The sequence below is a fragment of the Tupaia chinensis genome, unplaced genomic scaffold (genome assembly GCF_000334495.1).
Source record: "Tupaia chinensis unplaced genomic scaffold, TupChi_1.0 Scaffold000647_1, whole genome shotgun sequence".
Taxonomy (NCBI): domain Eukaryota; kingdom Metazoa; phylum Chordata; class Mammalia; order Scandentia; family Tupaiidae; genus Tupaia; species Tupaia belangeri.
In genome coordinates this window covers 3,756,961-3,776,509 of record NW_006160168.1, presented here as the reverse complement: position 1 = coordinate 3,776,509, position 19,549 = coordinate 3,756,961, and the positions used below count along the sequence as shown (strand labels likewise).

Here is a 19,549-nt window from a genome sequence, read left to right as displayed (position 1 = left end):
CCTTTTTGTTCTCCTTTTTTTTTTTTTTTTTTTTTTTTTTTTTTTTTTAGAGATTATTTCTATAGGGCATGTTTGCTCACCAGAAAGAGACAGAGACAGAAAGTGAGAAATCATCCCCCAGGAGTGATGTCCATGCTGCAGCCCCTTCTTTCCCATTCTCCTCTCAGGATTTTGGGCATGCATGTGTAAGCACCTGGCATGAGTTTTAAGCCGCCGGGTCCCAGACCCGAACCATGCTCAATCATGTGGGAGTCTAGTGATGTAACCATTATGCTATTTGCTAGTCCTGAAGAAATCCTTTTCAAGGACCCAACATGGTCACGATGCCACTTGGATTCTGCAGCCTATGTGATTTATTCTCATGTGTTCCTTTGCATGTATATGGCTATGAGCAAGTCAGGACCAAGATGTCTCTTTATATTTCCTTCCTTTCATTAATTATACTGAAGACACCTATGAAAGCAATGCTTAAACCCAGCCTCTAAAGGTGCTCAGAGAAAGGACATGAAGTAGTGTTTCTGAATGAACCTGATGTTACTGGAAGCAGACTGACACAGTTTCGGTAATGCGAATTGCAGAATTTTGGAACTGAAAAAGATGATGGTGATCATCTACTCACAGGCCAGTTACAATGACCTGGGAGACAGAAAGTCCGGAGCCATGGAAAATTCTGAGCTTTCTTAGAGTTGTTTCTTCCTCCTAAGCTCTGAGTCCACTGAAGAAACGACACGGTTTTAGCCTGTATGTTGAGCTCGCTAAAGCTGGCTGATAAGCCATTCATGGGAAGAGGGCCACGGCTGCTTCTGAATCTTCCCGCTCACTTACCTAGGGCCTATCTTGAGTTGCCTCTCGCTGTTTTATGTTAAACATAAGAAACAGTCCCTAACTTTGTCATTAAAAAGCAAAGGGATTCTAAAGGACTTGAAATAAGGCCTATCAACTCTTCCAATATTTAGTTTAATAAAAAAAGAAATGGAACAGAAAGAGTGGATGCCCATGGAGTACTATACTAGGTGCCTTTGCTGGTTAGCTAGTGCAGGTTTTTCTTTTTCTTTTTTCTTTTTTTTTTTTTCTTTTGACGGGTTTTTGCTACAGGGCACGTGTGTTCACCAGAGAGACTGAGAGAGACAGAGAGACAGAAAGTGAGAAATCACCCCCTAGGGAGATGGCCATGCCACAATCCCTTCTCCTCCATTCTCTTCCCAGGATCTTGGTCATGCATACACACCCAGAGTGAGTTTAAGCTACCAGGTCCAGGAATGAACTGTGGTCGACTACGTGGGAGTCCAGTGACATTGACATTATGCCAACTGCTGGTCCCACTAGTACAGGTTTTAATGTTGTCTAAAAATTGGTCTATCTGTAGAAACAAGCAGGTAAGGTCACTTCTAATAGCTATTAGGGACCAGCAGTTAGCATAATGCTATGTCGCTGGACTCCCATGTAGTTGACCCCGGTTCGAGTCCCGGACCTGGAGGCATAAACTCACGCCGGGCATGTGTGTGAGCGTGCCCAAGATCTCGAGAGGAGAATGGAGGAAAAGGGATTGCAGCGTGGACATCTCCCCTGCAGGGGGTGATTTCTTACTTTCTGCCTCTCTGTCTCTCTCTGTCTTTCTGGCGAGTGCATGCGCCCTATAGCAAAAACCTCTCCAAAAAAAGAAAAAGAAAAGAAATATTTGAAGTTTTTTTTTTTTTTTTTTGTAGCATAGATGAAAACTAAAGTAAGACATTTAAATTAACCAGGTTATGTTTATCACAGCCCCTTAAAGGAGGGAGCAGCTTTATAGGTATGATTACAAAATCTGCTAGCTTTTTTTTTTTTTTTTTGGGAGATTTTCGCTATAGGGGATGTGCGCTCACCCACAGAGAGAGAGACATTAGAGACAGAAAGCGAGAAATCACCCCCCAGGGGGGATGGTCACGCCACAATCCCTTCTCCTCCATTCTCCTCTCGGGATCTGTGGCATGCACGCACACACGCCCTGTGGGAGTTTTAAGCCACCGGGTCCGGGACGCGAACCGTGGTCGACTACATGGGAGTCCAGTGACATAGCCATTATGCTAACTGCTGGTTCCTGCTAACTTCTTGTTTACACTGACTTCCAAAGATTCTGACAGCAGTCTTGAAAAAGTCTATAAGAAGATGATCACTATACAGTGATCCACAATTTTGAAATTCCCTTTTAGTTTCCAAATTCTGAAATTCTCATGATCAAAACTGTTGCCAGTCTGCTTACAGTAATGTTAGGTTCATTTAAAAAAATAAAAACCACTTCATACATTTTTCTCTGACCCTAAACACCTTAAAGTGTTAAGGTTAGGCATGTAATATACATTTCCTATATGTCATCCCATGCAATTCTCTAGGGCAAGGGGCACACAGAGTGTTTTTTTTTTTTTTTTTTTTTTTTTTTTTTTTTTTTTTTTTTTTAATTTTTTTAGGTTTTTGCTAGAGCATGTGTGCTCACCAGGGACAGAGACAGAAAGAGGGAATATGAGAAATCATCACCCTGTAGGGACAGCCACAACATAATCCCTTCTCTGTTTTCCTCTTGAGATTTTGGTCACACAACCACACATGCCCGGCATGATTCTCAAACTGCTAGGTCTAGGACTTGAACTACGTTCAGCCATGTGGGAGTCCAGAGCCTTCACCACCATGCTACCTGCTGGCCCCATAGATTGAGTTTTTGGTTTTTTTTTGTTTTTTTTTGAGAGGTTTTCGCTCTAGGGCGCTTGCGCTCGCCAGACAGACAGAGAGAGACATAGAGACAGAAAGCGAGAAATCACCCCTGGGGGGATGGTCACGCCACAATCCCTTCTCCTCCATTCTCCTCTCGGGATCTTGGGCACGCACGCACACGCGCCCGGAGCCATTACGCTAACTGCTGGTTCCCCCCATAGATTGAGTTTTAAAGAAGGCCACTTCTGAACATCTCTTCCCCTGCAACTGATTTTTCCTTTCTGTCCTCTGCCTTTAGGACATCCATGTGGCAGTGAGGCTGTTCAATCTTCTTTTTCTAAAGTAGGCGAAACTACAGAGAACTTCTGCTCCTGGTGTTTTCTAAAATTATTTATGTCTTCTGCTACAAAGTGAAAAATTCACAACCCTAAAGATAGTGGAAATATAGAAAATCAGTATTGACCCAGAGCATTTCTTCAGATTTCCCATGCAGAGGAGTGAGATGACTGTCACTGAAAAGAGGCAGACAAAGACCCAAACGCAATGCAGAAAAGAGGCAAAGACCCAAACGCAATGCATCATTCAGAGTTGTATAAATGTCTTGGAAAGAGAAGTACTTCTCTTCTCTTTCTTTCTCTCCCTCTCTCTCTCTCTTTTCTATAGGGTGTGTGCACTCTCCAGAAAGAGAGAGAGACAGAGACACAGAAAGCAAGAAATGACCCCTCAGAGGGGAATGGCCACACTGCAATCCCTTCTCCTCCATTCTCCTCTTGGGATCTGGGGCACACACGCACACGTGCCCAGAATGAGTTTAAACCATCAGGTTCAGGACTCAAACTGTGGTCAACTACATGGGAGTCCAGCGACATAGCCATTACACTAACTGCTGGTCCCAAGAGAGAGACTTCTCTCTAGTAAGGAAGTAGGGAGACCTGTGACATAGTCATGTCTGTAACTCTGTAAATGGCCATGAGGCATCACATTGCAGGTGGAAATGAACAAACAAACTTCTTGAAACTCAGAGCTCTGTGTAGATAAACTAGAGAGTTGAACCACACAAGTAGACTTAAAAGGAAAGGACATAAGTGGTCACTTTTATAAGATCAGAGTTTCCTTACATATATACATTAGTGCTCTGGAATTGCAGGCTACTTTCAGGAAAGATTGAGCAAGACATAAAATGGTGACAATTACTTAAATTACTGACAATTACTTTGTTATTTCTAATATCTATATTTGTTTCATAGCTCATTTTGACAAGCCCACTAGAAACTTAGACTGACATAGCCATGGATAACAAGGAATAAGAAAAAGTGGGTCACAATTTATTTTAAAAGTTTACTTTTCCACAAGTGAGAGAGAGAGAGAGAGAAAGCACTCATAACAGGGTCTTCACACCATGATCCATCCCAAACCTCAGCCAGCCCCAGATCATGGACACACATGTGCCAAATGTACCAAGAGAAGTCTCTGGATATGAACCTGGACCCCGCTGCCCCACATGGGTCAGCTTTGCAGAGCATCACTTTTTATCACTGCACCACTGACAGGTCCCATCATTTCCAATAATATTTATTATGCACTCTGTATACTCTGTTACTCTGTGGGCATTATCATGAACATCAAGCTATGACCTTGCTCTTGTTCAGCATTGCCTAACAGAAGTGTAAGGCAAGCCACATCTGCGATTTAAAAGTTTCTAGGAACCACATGAAAAGAGCAAAAAGAAACAGGGCATTGATTTTTTAAAAAAAAATTTGCTAGTGGATATGCATACTCACTGGAAGGAGGGGGGAAGGGAGGAAGGGAGAGAGGCAAGGAGGGAAGGAGAGAGAGAGAGAGAAAGCATCCTTTGTGGGGAGTGGCCATGCTGCAATCCCTTCTCTAGTTCTCCTTTCAGGAGTTTGGGCATGCAAACACGTGTGCTAGACATATTTCTCAAGTTGCTGGATCCAGGACTTGAACTAGACAGTTGGCCATGCAGGATCCAGCTGCCTGAAAGACCATGCCACCAGCTGGCCCTGGACATTGATTTGAATACAATATTTTATTTAACTATAAATATCTATTGTTATCAATTAATGATAAAACTATTGTTAAACATGTAATTGATATAAAAATAGTTATAGTTTACATTCCTCTCCCTCTTTTTTTTTTTCCTTTTTAGTAAGTCACCAAAATCCAATATGTGTTTTATACTTACAGGATATAATAATTGCTAAATTATCAGTGGTAAGTGAAATTTAGTGCCACAATGAAACTGTATGTAATGGAAAACCATCTTTTACTGCTTTAGTTTTTAAGTTTACATTTACATGAGTTAAAATGAGATCAACCTACAAGTTCAGTTCTTCGGTCCTCCATACTCACATGTGACTGGTAGCTACCCTGTGAGATGGCACTACTCTGAGGGTTTTTCTTTTCTTTTTTTTTCTTCATAAGAGAGAGATTTTTTCTATAGTGTGTGTGTGTTCACCAGAGAGATAGAAAGTGAGAACTTATCCCTCATGACTGCCCATGCCACAATCCTTTCTCCTCCATTCTTCTCTTGGGATTTTGTGCACACATGCACACATGCCCAGCATGAGTTTAAAGCCTCTGGGTCCAGGACTCAAACCACAGTTGACTACATGGGAGTCCAGTGGCATAACCATTTTGCCTTCTTCTGATCGCTGAAGTGTTTTGTATAATGTCATGCAATGGTGAGACTAGCTCTCAAGGACCCCAGTCTTTCCTTGTAAGATACGTTTTATTCCCCAGGAAAGTGGTCTGAACTTGTGATTTAATATTCCAACTGCTATAAAAAAAAGTTAATGTGGAATTCTGCCAGCCAGTGATGTGGTGGCTAAGGTGGCCAGATCTCACGTGGCCAACTGTGCAGTTCAAGTCCGGGAACTGGCAGCCTGAAAATCATGCCAGGTGTGTGTGCATGTCCCAAATCCCGAGAGATGGATGGAGGAGAGGGGATTGCAGCATGGCTAGGCCTACTAGGGGTGCTTTCTCACTTTCTCTTCTCTCTTTCCCCCTGCCTCTCTCTGGAGAGTGTACATGTCCTCTAACAAGAGAAAAATAAAAGTTAATGTTGAGTAACTAAAGTATTAAAATCTAGGGGAAAAAATCCAGTCGTGTGTCAACTGATCAACAGACTGCTTTAATACATTTTATTTTATTAAACATTTGTAGCTATTTATAGAAAGAGCATAAAATTTTAACAATTCACTTATTATATAATTATCTACAATTGTAGGAAGTAGGATCCATACATTGTAAGAGGTTTAGATTTTCCTAACGTGATTTTAAATGGGGAACATTTAATCTTAGCTTCACTATGTCCTAAGTCGTCTTGTTCTTTTATTATGGTTGAAAGGCCATAAATAAACCCTTAACATGCCTACATTTTATTATCAACATGTTTTTTTTTATATTTTGACAAAAATGAAAAAAAAAAAAAAGCTGAGGTAGAAGGATAAAGCTCCCTTGTATTTATGACTGTAATAATGTTGACATCTGTATTTATATATCACAAAATCTTGTGTAAACATTCTTCATTGAGGTCAGAAGGATGTTTTAAGTAAATGTACCAAGACATCCTACCTTAATGCCATCAGCAACAAAATAACAAGATAAAGTAGCCCAGCTGAGCACACATTTTTTCAACATTTAAATAGCCCCTATGGAACAAGTAGTCATTGTAAATTAGAAGTCCAAACAACTGGGTAGAGCAAGAATTCCATTTTAAGGTGCTGAAGTTTTGCTAAGAATTCTGAAAATTAGGGAACCAGCAGTTAGCATAATGGCTATGTCGCTGGACTCCCACATAGTTGACCGCGGTTCGCGTCCCGGACCCGGTGGCTTAAAATTCATGCCGGGTGCATGTGCGTGCGTGCCCAAGATCCCGAGAGGAGAATGGAAGAGAAGGGATTGTGGCGTGACCATCCCCCCTGGGGGGTGATTTCTTGCTTTCTGTCTCTATGTCTCTCTCCGTCTGTCTGGCGAGCGCACGCGCCCTATAGCAAAAACCTCTCCAAAAAAAAAAGAATTCTGAAAATCAAATGGACTCACAATATATGAGTTTACTTATTTTACTCTGCTATAGGGAATGTGTGCTCACTAGAGAGAGACAGAGAGATAAAGAAGGGGAAGAAGTGAGAAAACAGCCCCAGCAGGGATGGACATGCTGCAATCCCCTCTTCTCCAGCCTTCTCTCAGGATTTTAGCACATACATACCCATGCACCTAGCACGATTTTCAAGCTACCAGGTCCAGGACTTAAACTGCACAATTGGTCATGTGGGATCCAGTTGCCTTGACCTTGGCTGTCCCACATGAGTTATTTGTTTGTTTGTTTTTAAATAATTATTTCTTCATTCATTTTACTTTAATTTGACCAGAGAGAGACACACACACACACACACACACACAGAGGGTAAGTGAGAAAGCAAGCCTCCAGGTCCAGGACTTGAACCATGGTCAGCCACTTGAGAGTAAACAGCACCTTTAACACCATGCCACCTGCTGGTCCCCACACTTCAGTTTTTAAATAGGGATTTTCATAAAATATTTTATAGTCATCATCTTTGGAATTATGCTAGAACAATACTCTCTTATAGATGTAAATCAAAGAATTAGGCATTAATTGCATAGCATGCAAATGCAAAAGTTTATTTGTGAACCAAAATAAGTGTTTAAATAATTGAATCATTTTTTTTTTTTTTTTTGCTGTGCTGTACTGAGTCAGTGTTCAGTCAGATCCCCCTGAATCATACAACTTTTCCCTCACCTCTGAACATGACAAGGGCCTCATCAAATGAAGAGAAGGGATTGCAGTGTGGCCATCTCCCCTAGGGGGTGATTTCTCACTCTCTATCTCTCTGTCTTTCTGGCGAGTGCACATGCTCTATAGCAAAAAATTCTATCAAAAAAAAAAAGAAAGAAAAAAAGAAATGGCTGAAGTACAACCATGTTGAAAAAAAAAAAAAGATGGACAGATGAACTAATCACCCCATACAAATGTAGGAAAACAAACATAGAACGTTTAGTCTCATTACAAAGGAAGGAACTGAGAGACTTTCTCCCGTGACAGCTTGGTGTTCTGAAGGTTCCCAAACGACCGATTGCAATGGGTTCCACCACCTTAAAGCTTTTGGGCTAGACTTTTTTCAAAAGAAGAATGAGATCTTTCAGAAGTATTCACTATAAAAAATTGTCTGCCAGTTCCAACCGGAGTTCTCCTTTTAAGTCAAGCCACAGAATGACTGTTTTTCTATAGTGCATAGCTAACTCTGTACTGGCAAAATCTTCTCCAGTTAGTCAGGTACCAGGAGACTTGCAAGTAGTTTGAGTCCTCAGTATTTTTCCAATAACCTTTACATAAGTGGGGTGATAAATTGCTTATATCAGATCACAGGTCTTTTTTCTTTTCTTTTTTACCCCCTGCAGTTCAGTAACAGGGATAAGGGAAGCATGTAGCTGATCATTTTTTGAATCTTTTGAGATGAACTGAGAGCAGCAAGGTGTCAGCTGTGGCCAGCACAGACAGATTCAATCCTGTCAATGGGATCGATTGAAACATATATTTCTGCTAAGGAACACGTGCTCTGAGAAAACAAGAACCTAGATTCATCTCCCACAGCTACAAGCCTTGGAAGCTCTCTGGGTAAACGCCCAATATTAAAATCCCAAAGCCCCTGTTTTCTAGGTTGAACATAAAACCAAGCTACCGCAGACATCTCGTGAGAGAGAGAGAATAGCCTAAATGAAGAAAGATGGAGGTGGCATTTGCAGATGGCCTAGTGGTTATGTCGCTGGACTCTCACAGAGTTGACCACAGATTGAGTTCCATACCTGATAGTTTAAAGCTCACTGTGGGCATGTTGGCGTGCGTGCTCAAGATCCTGAGAGGAGAATGAGAGAGGAGAGACTACAGTCTGGTCTGGCCGTACCCCCTGGCAGGTGATTTCTCACCTTCTGTCTCTCTGTCTCTCCAGTGAGTACACATGCCCTATAGCAAAAATATCTCAAAAAAAAATACCACTGAGATCTATGGAGATGTTTTGATTGTACAAATTTTAATTGCCATTTCCAATTTGGAATGGACTTAGGCAGAGAAGGTAAGACATTTTGGGAAGGTTACTAATATTTACGGAGACTGGAGACGTACTTGTTCCAGGTAGAATAGTAGAGATCTGCATACATCATCTGTCCATCATCTTCACTATTCCATCAGCTGGATGTGGTGTACAGCCTCAGAGAAGAAAAGTGACCTTCTGAAGGTTTACTAATTAGAGCAAGGTAGCGCCAGGATCTAGTCAAGGAGATTTTTTGGAAAGCCTTGGATTTTCTTCTAGGTTGCCTGCTTGTGCTAGAAGTTTTCAACAATGGCTCCACTGCAGAATTGTTATGGTGGGTGATTTAAAGCCCAGTACCAGAACCCCACCCCAGACCTACTTAGTCCAAATATTGGCGTAAGGTCTCAGCATGTGCCTATAAATAGTTATTTCTTAAGTTTCTGCCATACAGTATGTGCACTTGCAGGCATGTGCTTTCACCAGAGAGATAAAAAGGAGAGAGAGAGACAGACAGACAGACAGACACTGAGAAGGAAAGTGAGGTATCACCCCATGGAGGGATGGCCGCACCACAATCCCTTCTCTTCTATTCTCCTTCTGGGATTTTGGGCATGCATGCATACGTGCCTGGTGTGATTTTCAAGTGGCTGGCTTTGGAACTTGAACTATGATTAGCCATGTGGGAGCAAAGCACCTTAACCACTGTGCCACCTGCTGGCCCAAGCAGGTATCCATTTTTTAAAGTTGCATGAGGGGTTGATTCTGTTGCATACACAGGGTTGAGAATCACTTATCAATGAGTTTGTTTAAATTACTAATAGCAGGTTAGACAAGAATGATTAAATGTTGCAACTAAGTTTTAAGATCGAGGCTGATAAGAGAGGACAGTGGGGTCAACACTACTGTCAGACTGCCTTAAGCAGGGCTTCTCAGAGTTTCCTGTGTTTGGGGTGGCTTGGAGATTTTGCTAGAAGGCAGATTTGGTCTGGAACAAGGCCCGTGTCTCTATTTCTAATCATCTCCCTGGTGAAGTGATGCTGGTTGACAATCCACACTTCTTGTAACCAGGATATATATAGGAGCCAAAAGAGTTCCGGTTAGGGATTGTAAATATCTACTGAATGGCCAAGGGGCAAAGGTAGAACTCTCAACACTATTTTCAGAACATCACCTTCATAAATAACTGGAAAGAAAGAGTTTTGGTAACAATGCCTGCTGTTATCCTCAATTCCTTCCTCCCTCCCCTCTGTGTGGCTTTGCCCAGTTGATGAGAAATGTCATCCTATGACAGGTATTTGGGTGCCAGTGATGTTTAACAGCCCAGATTCTTAAAAAATGGTATTTCATTCAACCAAATCTCATAGTGTACATCACCCCCACCACCCACGTCAGAACTTTAGTTCTTTGAATCTCTCAAGGGCGAGTTTCATGCTCTCCGCCCGAGTCCCCACACTGTCTTTAAAATTAAAGAATCAGTACAATTTCATTATAACAATCACTGCTATCTGAACCCGTCTGAAACAAAATGGCTCTCACTCTCTGTCTCTCTGGTGAGCTGATGTACCCTAGCATGGCCACCCTCCCTAGGGAGTGATTTCTCACTCTCTGTCTCTCAGGTGAGCTGATGTACCCTATAGCAAAAATCTTTCTTAAAAAAGAAACAAACAGGGGCCGGCAGGGGGTGTGGTAGTTAAAGATGCTAGACTCCCACATGACTGACAGTGGTTCAAGTCTCAGACCTGGCAGCTTATTTTCTTTCTTTCTCTCTCTCTTTTTCTCTAGTCAAATTAAAATAAATAATAATTACATAAAAAGTTCAATAAAACAATTCTTTAAACAACAACAACAAAAAGCCATATTAGTTCTGCCCTGTAAATTTTGGAGTAGAAATTTCCATTGGCAGTTTAAAAACCAGATTAAAAAGCACTAGGAAATTTCCAGACTAAAATAAGAAAATGGTAATCTGAAGAAGAAAATTTTTCTCAAGTCATTGTAAACATTTAAACCCAGCACAAGCCAGACAGTGATTTAAAAAATTCAGTTAAATTTTTGTTCTACATATATTTTAAAGATACTCACTGCTATGCTTCCTTCTGGGAGCTTTGCTGGCTGATCTTTATACGGCATCTTCTTAACTTCGAAGGACACCAGGGATGCAAGAGCATAGGGATCGTTTTTTCTCTGAAAGTAAAAATATTTCTTTAAATGTATTCCCTATAAAGCATTTAAAAGTTATACTGGCAGTCACCCACTGTTTTCAATTTTCTAAGCAATATTTTCTTTCTCCTTTTTTTCTTCCATCTTTCTTCTCTCATCTGTCCATCCACTCACCCATCCATACATCCATCCAAACATCTATCCAAATATCCAACCAACCTCTCATCCTCTTCCTTTTTATGAAGAGACATTGTCTTATTACTGAAACATGTGTACAATAGGTTAAAATAAGAGCCAAAAACCAGAGTTATAAAAAGAACTAAGTACAAGGATTCATAAGTTAATGTTATTGAAGAGCAAAGGAAAAGTATCAAGGGTTACACGGTTCTTGTATCCAATGGAGGGAGATATTTTTGGAGAGAGACTAGTACTGAGTGTTAAAGAAATTGATCACCCCAAACCCACAGCACATTTCTCAGCCTCAGCAGCACTATTGGCATTTGGGGTGGAATGAGAAAGTCTGTTCTTTGCCTTGCTGATGTTTAGCTATGTCTCCTGCTTCTCCCTTCAGCTGTGATGATCAGAAATTCCTCTAGCTGTTGCCACATGCCCCTGGGTAGCAAAATCACTCCAGTTAGAAACATCAATCTAGCATATGGTGTTTTTGAGAGATGTTGTCAGCAAAAGTTCTCTTTGTTTAATTGATTCTCTTCTCAACTATTGATTAAAGTCAAAGGTAACATATTGGGTTGTCAGAAAAGTCATAATGCATTTTTGCATAGAGAAACAGGAAAATATATCATGACTTTCATGACTCAATATTTAAGAGTGATTTAAGAAAACATCTCTAATATTTGAGCTTTTGTGGCTTGCTTCCACTCACTGTTAGATAATGATTAGATCTACCCAATGTTATGCGATAGCTGGCTTATAGTGGCTTTTGAGAGCTGGTTGGTAGAATTTCAAGATTTTTGAGTGCTGGTTGCTAAGCAGAACCATTATGAAAACTTACATAAACGTGAACTTAAGTAAATTATATTTCTAAAAAGAAAGTAAAAACCTAAAACTTAATACTAATAATTTTACTATATTTTACTATTATCTATGTTCTTGGGATGTCTATTGTATCTGTTAGAGGAAACAGTATACAATGGTGGTGTTCTATGGGCCATCTCTTCATAGCCCTATATTCAGTGATATCACATTGGTAGTGTGAAATTTGTTGAGGTGGTAATATTTACACCATGGAAATTGGCAACACTATGTACCAGTGTTTTATATTTTTCCCTCCCAGAGTTTATTAAGCGTTTATCAACACACGTCTATACTCCAATGTTGGTCCTCATGAGGCCGGTCCAACAGGTTGAATTTCAGTAATTCTGTTAAAAATATTTTTTTAAATATAATTTTTTCCCTAGGGATGAATTTTCTCTCCCTTCATTAAGCCTTATTTCCTCTACACAACAAAGACAGTTTAGGTGGTAGTGTGTAACTTAAAAAAAGTTATTAATTTTATTTATTATTATTTTAAAGTTTGCTATAGGGCGTGTGTGCTCACCAGAAAAAGACAGAGACAGTGAGGCAGAGTGAGAGGGAAAGTGAAAAAGCAAGCCTCTCGGCCTGGAACTTGAGTTGCAGTCAGCGATGTGGGAGTCAAGTGCCTTAATCACCACATCACCTGCTGACTCCAGTACTGTGTAGCTTCCATATACTTAAAATAGTGTATCTTTGGCTTTTACTGTCTTTCTACCTTAAGACTCCAGGATAAATTATTCATTTGGAAAAATTCTTTCACAGGGATTATTCTGATATTCTCTTCTCTCCTAGAATTTTTATTTTAAGTGAATTCTCTTCTCTCCTAGAATTTTTATTTTAAGTAAAAGCTGGGTCTTTTTTTTTTTTTTGGTTTGTTTGCTTATATGAGTGATATAGTATACATGTGTAAATCTTTGTGCTCATAGACTCTTGTGTATATTTTGTGATATCCTTACTACCTTCACTGGTAGGCACAGGAGAAATTCTGGTAATGAAATGCCAGAATTATAACTACAGACACAAAGAATTATAACTACAGATACAAATGCGTGTGCATATCCCAAAACTTCCAATGAAAATGTTTTCTTTAATATCCAAGTTCAATTTTAAAAATTGATAGAAAATAACATATCTGCTCTTGAAATCATATCTTTAGTAAACAAATTTGAGTACTCCATCTTTCTATCAAATCCAGATGAAAGCTTTCTTTTACCCAATTCTGCATTTATTAATATGGAAGTCTTAATACACAAGAGATGAAATTTACATACTAGAGTGTAGAATGTGGAAACATGTTTTTCTGAGAGACTTCTCTTTTCCCTTCTGTCCTTTATCCCTCCCATTGACTATGGTTCCCATCTGTCACATTCAAAATTTGTCACCAATCTTTATTGTTTCCCATGGTTAAGAAACCACTGTGCTTTGCTGAGTGAATTCCAGAAACACCTGAGATTGATCTGAGAGACTGTGATCCAGTAAGTCTGGGATGAGAGACTATATTCAACATAGCTTTTGGAAGTTCCATATTGCTGTTTAATTTTCATTCTCCATTACTTTTCTCCCCAGCTAGATGATACAAAAATGGAAGGCCTATATGGAACATAATGTTTATGTCTCCCAGGACAGGGCACACAAGAGAGTTTAATCAATACTGGTTGACTGACCACATGAATGGGTGGTGAATGAACACATCCAATGGTTTGGGCATTTAGTGACTCTCCCGCCCCATATACTACCCATTCAACAGCGCCTTATAGAAGGTTTAATTCTTTCAATTAGTGAGTTGGATACCCTCCCCCTCTTAACTAGATTAGGGTATTCAGAAAGTTGCAAGCAAAGATAGTACAATTCATGATAAGAAGTATTTATTTGTTCTTTATTTTTCTTTTATTTAGAGGTTTTTGCCCTAGAGTATGTGCACTTGCTTGAGAGACAGAGACAGTGAGAGGGAAAGTGAGAAATCACCACCACCCCCCCACCAGCAGGGATGGCCATGCCACAATCCCTTCTCCTCCATTTTCCTTCTGGGATCTTAAGCATGCATGCATACGTGCCTGACATGCTTTTCAAGTCACTGGGTCTGGGACTCGAATCGCAGTCAACCATGTGGGAGTCCAGCAGTGTAACCTCTATACCATCTGCTGGCCCCTTGATTGATTCTTAATGTGTCTATTTACTTCGGTCATACAAAATGGCAGCCTGGGACAGAGCAGAACATGAGCTATTTGCCTGCAAGTACTACAACTGACAGGTCAATTTGCTTTTTGTTTCAAATGTATTCTTTAAAAGTAAGATTTCTTTGACCCATTTCAGCAGAAAAGAAGTACATCTTTTTTCATTTAAAAAATTCTTTGGAGCTCCAAGAAATGTGAAAGATGGGTAATTAGACTACGATCAGCTGAGTGAGTAAGCATCAAAATCACCGGCCCCGGGGCCAGCAGGCGGTGTAGTGGTTGAGGTGCTGGACTCTCAAATATTAGACTGTAGTTTGAGTCCTGGACCCTGTAACTTGAGACTCATGCATGTTTATATGCCTAGAGTCCTGTGAAGAGAATGGAGAAGGGATTGTAGCACAGCCATCCTGCGGGGTGGGGTGGTGGTGGTGGTGATTTCTCACTTTCTGTCTCTCTGTCTTTCTTTGTCTCTTCAGTGAGTGCACATGCCCTACAGCAAAAATCATTTTTTTTAAAAAAAGGAGAAAAAGGAAAAAAAATCATGGCTCCTGTGGCTGTAGCTCAAAAGCATGGTACAGGTGCGTATTTAATTCACAAGAAGCAATTATGGGCAAAGTTATACTATTGATCCCATGCTCTAGGCTGAATGCTTCAGTTGTATTCTTTGCAAAACAACGATATCATTCTTTTGTTAAAAACAAAATAAAACAGAATGACTCTCCCTTCTGTACAGCAATCTACTCATGTAATAGCAATCAGTGCCACACTGTAGGCAATTTAGAACTGCAAAACCAGCTGGGGTTGATATCCCGTGACAATATCTTGAACGTTCATCTTACCCCAGGAAGCTATCAATCCTCAGAAAATGCCCTTCCTCTGTCATTACTGTGTTATTTAAACTGTGGTTTGTAACCCACTGACTGCCTCTGTTATACAATTTTGCACAATGATTTGCTTATGGTCATGGTCTAACAAAAGTTACAGAGTTGGCCTCAAATGGAGAGGAAAGAGAGGCTTTTGAGTTGGTTAAATACCTAGCATGGCTGACAATGTTAAGTGCTCTCTCTCTCTCCCACCTTCCAGCTGCTTAATTTCTTCTCAATAATTATTTTCTATTTTTATTTTTATTTATTTTTTGAGAGTTTTTTTTGCTATAGGGTGCATGCGCTCACCAGACAGACAGAGAGAGAGAGACAGAGAGACAGAAAGCGAGAAATCACCCCCCAGGGGGGATGGCCACACCGCAATCCCTTCTCCTCCATTCTCCTCTTGAGATCTTGGGCACGCACGCACACGCGCCCGGTGTGAGTTTTAAGCCACCAGGTCTGGGACGCGAACCGCGGTCGACTACATGGGAGTCCAGCGACATAGCCATTATGCTAACTGCTGGTCCCCAATAATTATTTTTAAGCATCTCTTCATTTTACAAGTCCACATTTAAATACCTGATGTTTACCCAAACTGCAGCCTCCTGAGGTGACCACACCTAGGCAATTACTATACAGTAACACTTTCACCTGTAAACGAGGTTTCTGTTTCAAGAAACAAGCATTAATAGGGTATTGTAGTAATAGAAATACAATCTTTTTCTGACCAGTTTTCAAGTTCACCTCATGGAGAGAAATAAGCAATACAGCGGTCACGTCGACCAAGGAACTGTTGCCTTTCTAGCCTGGATTGGGAAGGAAGAAAATGTTTACCTCCTTCGGAGTTAATTGATGAAAATATTAAAAGACCCCAAAGGACAGTACATCCAGAAAGAGAGAGAGACTGCAATAATGCATGACTCTGTGACATTTGGCTTCCGAAACTGAAATAAGCAAAAGCTGTGGAAATATAAACACTTGGGTGAAGAGGATAGGTGAATTCTGTCGCTTTTTCCTGTATTTCCGAAAGTCACTCTTTTAAAAATTTTTTTGGAGAGGTTTTTGCTATAGGGTGTGTGTGCTCACCAGACAGACAGAGAGAGACAGAGAGACAGAAAGCGAGAAATCCCCCCCCCCCCGGAGGGGATGGCCACACCGCAATCCCTTCTCCTCCTTTCTCCTCTCGGGATCTTGGGCATGCACACACACGCGCCCAGCGTGAGGTTAAGCCACTGGGTCCGGGACTTGAACCATGGTCAACTACATCAGTGTCCAGCGACATAGCCATTATGCCAACTGCTGGTCCCCGAAAGTCACTCTTTGATTAAAGGACTTCAGAATGGCCTCTGCAAGTTGTTCCAGTCCTACTCTACTTATGCTAGGTATATATTGTGTCAAGACTCTCAACTACTATTGCCTTCCTCCGGACACCAGGTCTTCTGGAACAGGAAGGTGAAGGTACAATTTTCACTGTATCAGCCTCCTACTGAGCTAGTGTGGTATGCACAGACCTGAGGCATGAGGGTTAAAATAATCACGCTCCCCTTGACTGCCGTGTCAGAAAAACAGAAGTCCTGCTTCGTTGGAATGTCCTCCCATATTTCAGTAGGATGCGATGCTCAAAGGAGAAGGAGGAAGGTGTGGCTGTCGTTTAGACCGTGCACCTTGCAAACTTATGAAGACACCTCTCTTCCAACGCTGATAAGTAACAACCAGAAGCAGAGTAATCATAGGAAATTAATGAGAGGTGTTTCATTTATTCTCTGGCTATTCAGTTGTCTGGGTAGGGGAAGTGGCACTCTAGGGAGGGACTTGAAATGTCACTTGAAAGAGCTAATAACGGTTTCCAAACTAACACCACTTTTAAGGTGTTAAAATGACAGCTTTCATTATTGAGCGGTCTGAAGAAACTGTAGTGCTAATGAATGCACACCAACAAAATATGTAAGTGATAAGAGACACTAGTGGCAAGTTAACTTTAGGAGGCAAATAGTTAGATTTTCTGAATATTATTAAAATAAAGCCATTTATTGAAAATAGAAAATGTTTCTTATCTGAAATTCTGAACTTTTCAAAAGTTTACTTATTTTCTTCTTCCACAAGTAAGAGAGACTGAGGGAGAAAGAAAAAGAGAGTGGAGATAGATAAAGGGAGAAAGAGCGAGAGCACCCCCAACAAGGCCTTGACACCAAGATCCAGTCCCAGCTCCTGGCAGCAAGGGTCAGTAATGTGTGAACAGTTGCACAAGAAGACCTCTCGTTGTGAACCTGGGACCTTCCAATGAGGGTCAACCTTACAGAGCATTGTATTTCATTGGTGCATCATTATCCCTTCCCCGAAATTCCAAATTTTATAAAACATCTTTCAAGAAAACTTCTGACCTACCTTTCTCTCTTTTTCTCCCTTCCCTTCCCTTCCTTCTTCTCTCTCTCCCCCCTCCTTCCTCCCTCTTCCTTCCTTCTTTTCTCTTCTCTTCTTTTCTTCTTTCCTCTGCCCTCCTCCACCTCATTTGCTAGAGGGCATATGTGCTTACCAGAGAGAGAGAAAGGAGTGGGGATGGAACTGAGAAAAACACCCATGGGGTATGGTCACACCACTGTCCCTTCACAATTTCTCACGCCTTTCAGGATTCTGAGTACACAGGCACATACCTATCTGGTATGTTTTTTAAGCCTCTGAGTCCAGGACTCAAACCATGCAGTCCGCCACTTGGGATCTAACTGTTTTAATCACCATGCCACTGGCTAGCCTCATCAGACATTTCTATATAAAATTTTTTTTCCACTTTTCCTTAGAAAGCAAGGGAATAAACAGACTAATTAGGAAGTAAATTATACAAAGATTTATGTATAGCATTCCCAAAAGATTAATTATACGCTCATCTAGATTATTCAGAAGGCAAAGCCTCTGTATGCTGACTATGACTAGAGGGAAACACGTCTCTCACTTCCACAAAGTGGGAAGGATATGGGACATCGTGAGCCCTGCCTCAAAAAAGGGAACAGGGTTATGACTGGCTGTCACTCAGGGTCTCTAGTCTGTATCTTGACAGAGAAATAAAAAGGGAACAAAACACCTCTGATCCCCGTGCATCTGTCCAAGCAGCACCATTGGTGACCACATACACCCCATTATGTCTAAGTAAATGATGCCAGCATTGTGGGGAGGGGCTTGCATCACTCAGACTTTTAAGGCTATCTCACTTTTGGAAGAGGCCAGGAGGCGATGCTATGAAGACCTGATAGTGCAGGTCATTATCTTGGGCAGGGAATACAGGGACAATAATGTCCCTTTGGATATGTGTTTGTTCCTGAGAACCTGAATTGGCTGCCTCCTTGATTGCAAAGAATCAAATGAAGTGTAGCTCAGAGAGGACAACCTAAAAACACTAAGGTTTTCTTCTCAGTTTAAAACCTTGTCATCTCAACCTGAAGGGTTTCCATTTGAGAGCACTAAGACAATGAAATGCTGCCTTTGCCTAAAGCCGGGGAGTCCTTGCGGAACTTTTGCTAAACCAGAAGAGTCCACGGTTTGCGGGCAGGATGAGGCAGCTATGATTTGGGAGGAAAGCCAAGTGCCATAGCAAACCCGAGCCAACGCTTCTCACCCTCATCAGAAACCCTTCAGGTAGAACAGCAGGCCATGCACAGAAATCACTGTGTGTCCCTATGGATTCAGCCATGCCTTTGAACCATAAACCAATCAGCGAACGTGTCATTTCCAAAGACCCCAGGAAATGGCATCTCAGGTCACTTCTCGTTTAGTTTATCTGGTATCATAAATTTTTACCTGTTCAGAATATCAGTTTCTTTTAGGGATTTTAGTTTTAGACCAAGGGGATAACGTATAATGATCTGGTTTTTTGGTTAGTTTGATTGGATTTCATTCTGCACAGACAGGGTCTTGTAGATCAGCCAGACCTAGCTCTAGGTCTTTGATGTTTCATCCATTAAAAATGTCGTGAGTAGGTGGGGCGAGCAGTTGGTGTAATGGCTATGATGCTGGACTCCCATGTAGTCAAACACAGTTCGAGTCCCGGATCTGGTGGCTTAAACTCACGCCAGGCACGTGTGCATATGTGCCCAAGATCCCGAGAGGAGAATAGAGGCGATGGGATTGCGATGTAGCCATCCACCCTGGGGGATGATTTCTCGCTTTCTGTCTCTCTGTTTCTCTGGTGAGTGCACCCGCCCTATAGCAATAACCTCTCAAAAAAAAAAGTGTTGTAAGTAGGGGCCAGCAGGTGGCATGGTGGTTAAGGTACTGGACTCCCACATGGCTGACTGTGGTTGGAGTCCTGCACCTAAAGGCTTGCTTTCTCACTTTTTTTCTCTCTCTCTGTCTCTCTCTCTCTCTAGTGAGCACATGTGCCTCACAGCAAATTAAAAATAAATAAATTAATTAAAATAAATAACTAATTTTAAAAATGTTGAGAGTAGGTACCTAGGCCAGGTACTGCCACAGGGACTGGGTAAAAGACACCAAGACAAAGCAAATATCCTCCCGTCCTTGAGAAGCTCACACTCAGGTATCAACTCTAGGTATAAATTAAGGGAAAACTCCT

At 41.2% G+C, this 19,549-nt stretch overlaps 1 protein-coding gene across 1 annotated transcript in view; it reads right to left on the bottom strand.

The window, feature by feature from the left end:
- The window catches only part of ITGA8 (integrin subunit alpha 8), a 216,940-nt gene that overhangs the window by 7,423 nt on the left and 189,968 nt on the right, over window positions 1-19,549 (bottom strand). Inside the window, 1 exon segment of the mRNA XM_027776251.1 lies at window positions 10,833-10,934. Coding sequence (XP_027632052.1) covers window positions 10,833-10,934 — 102 coding nt within the window.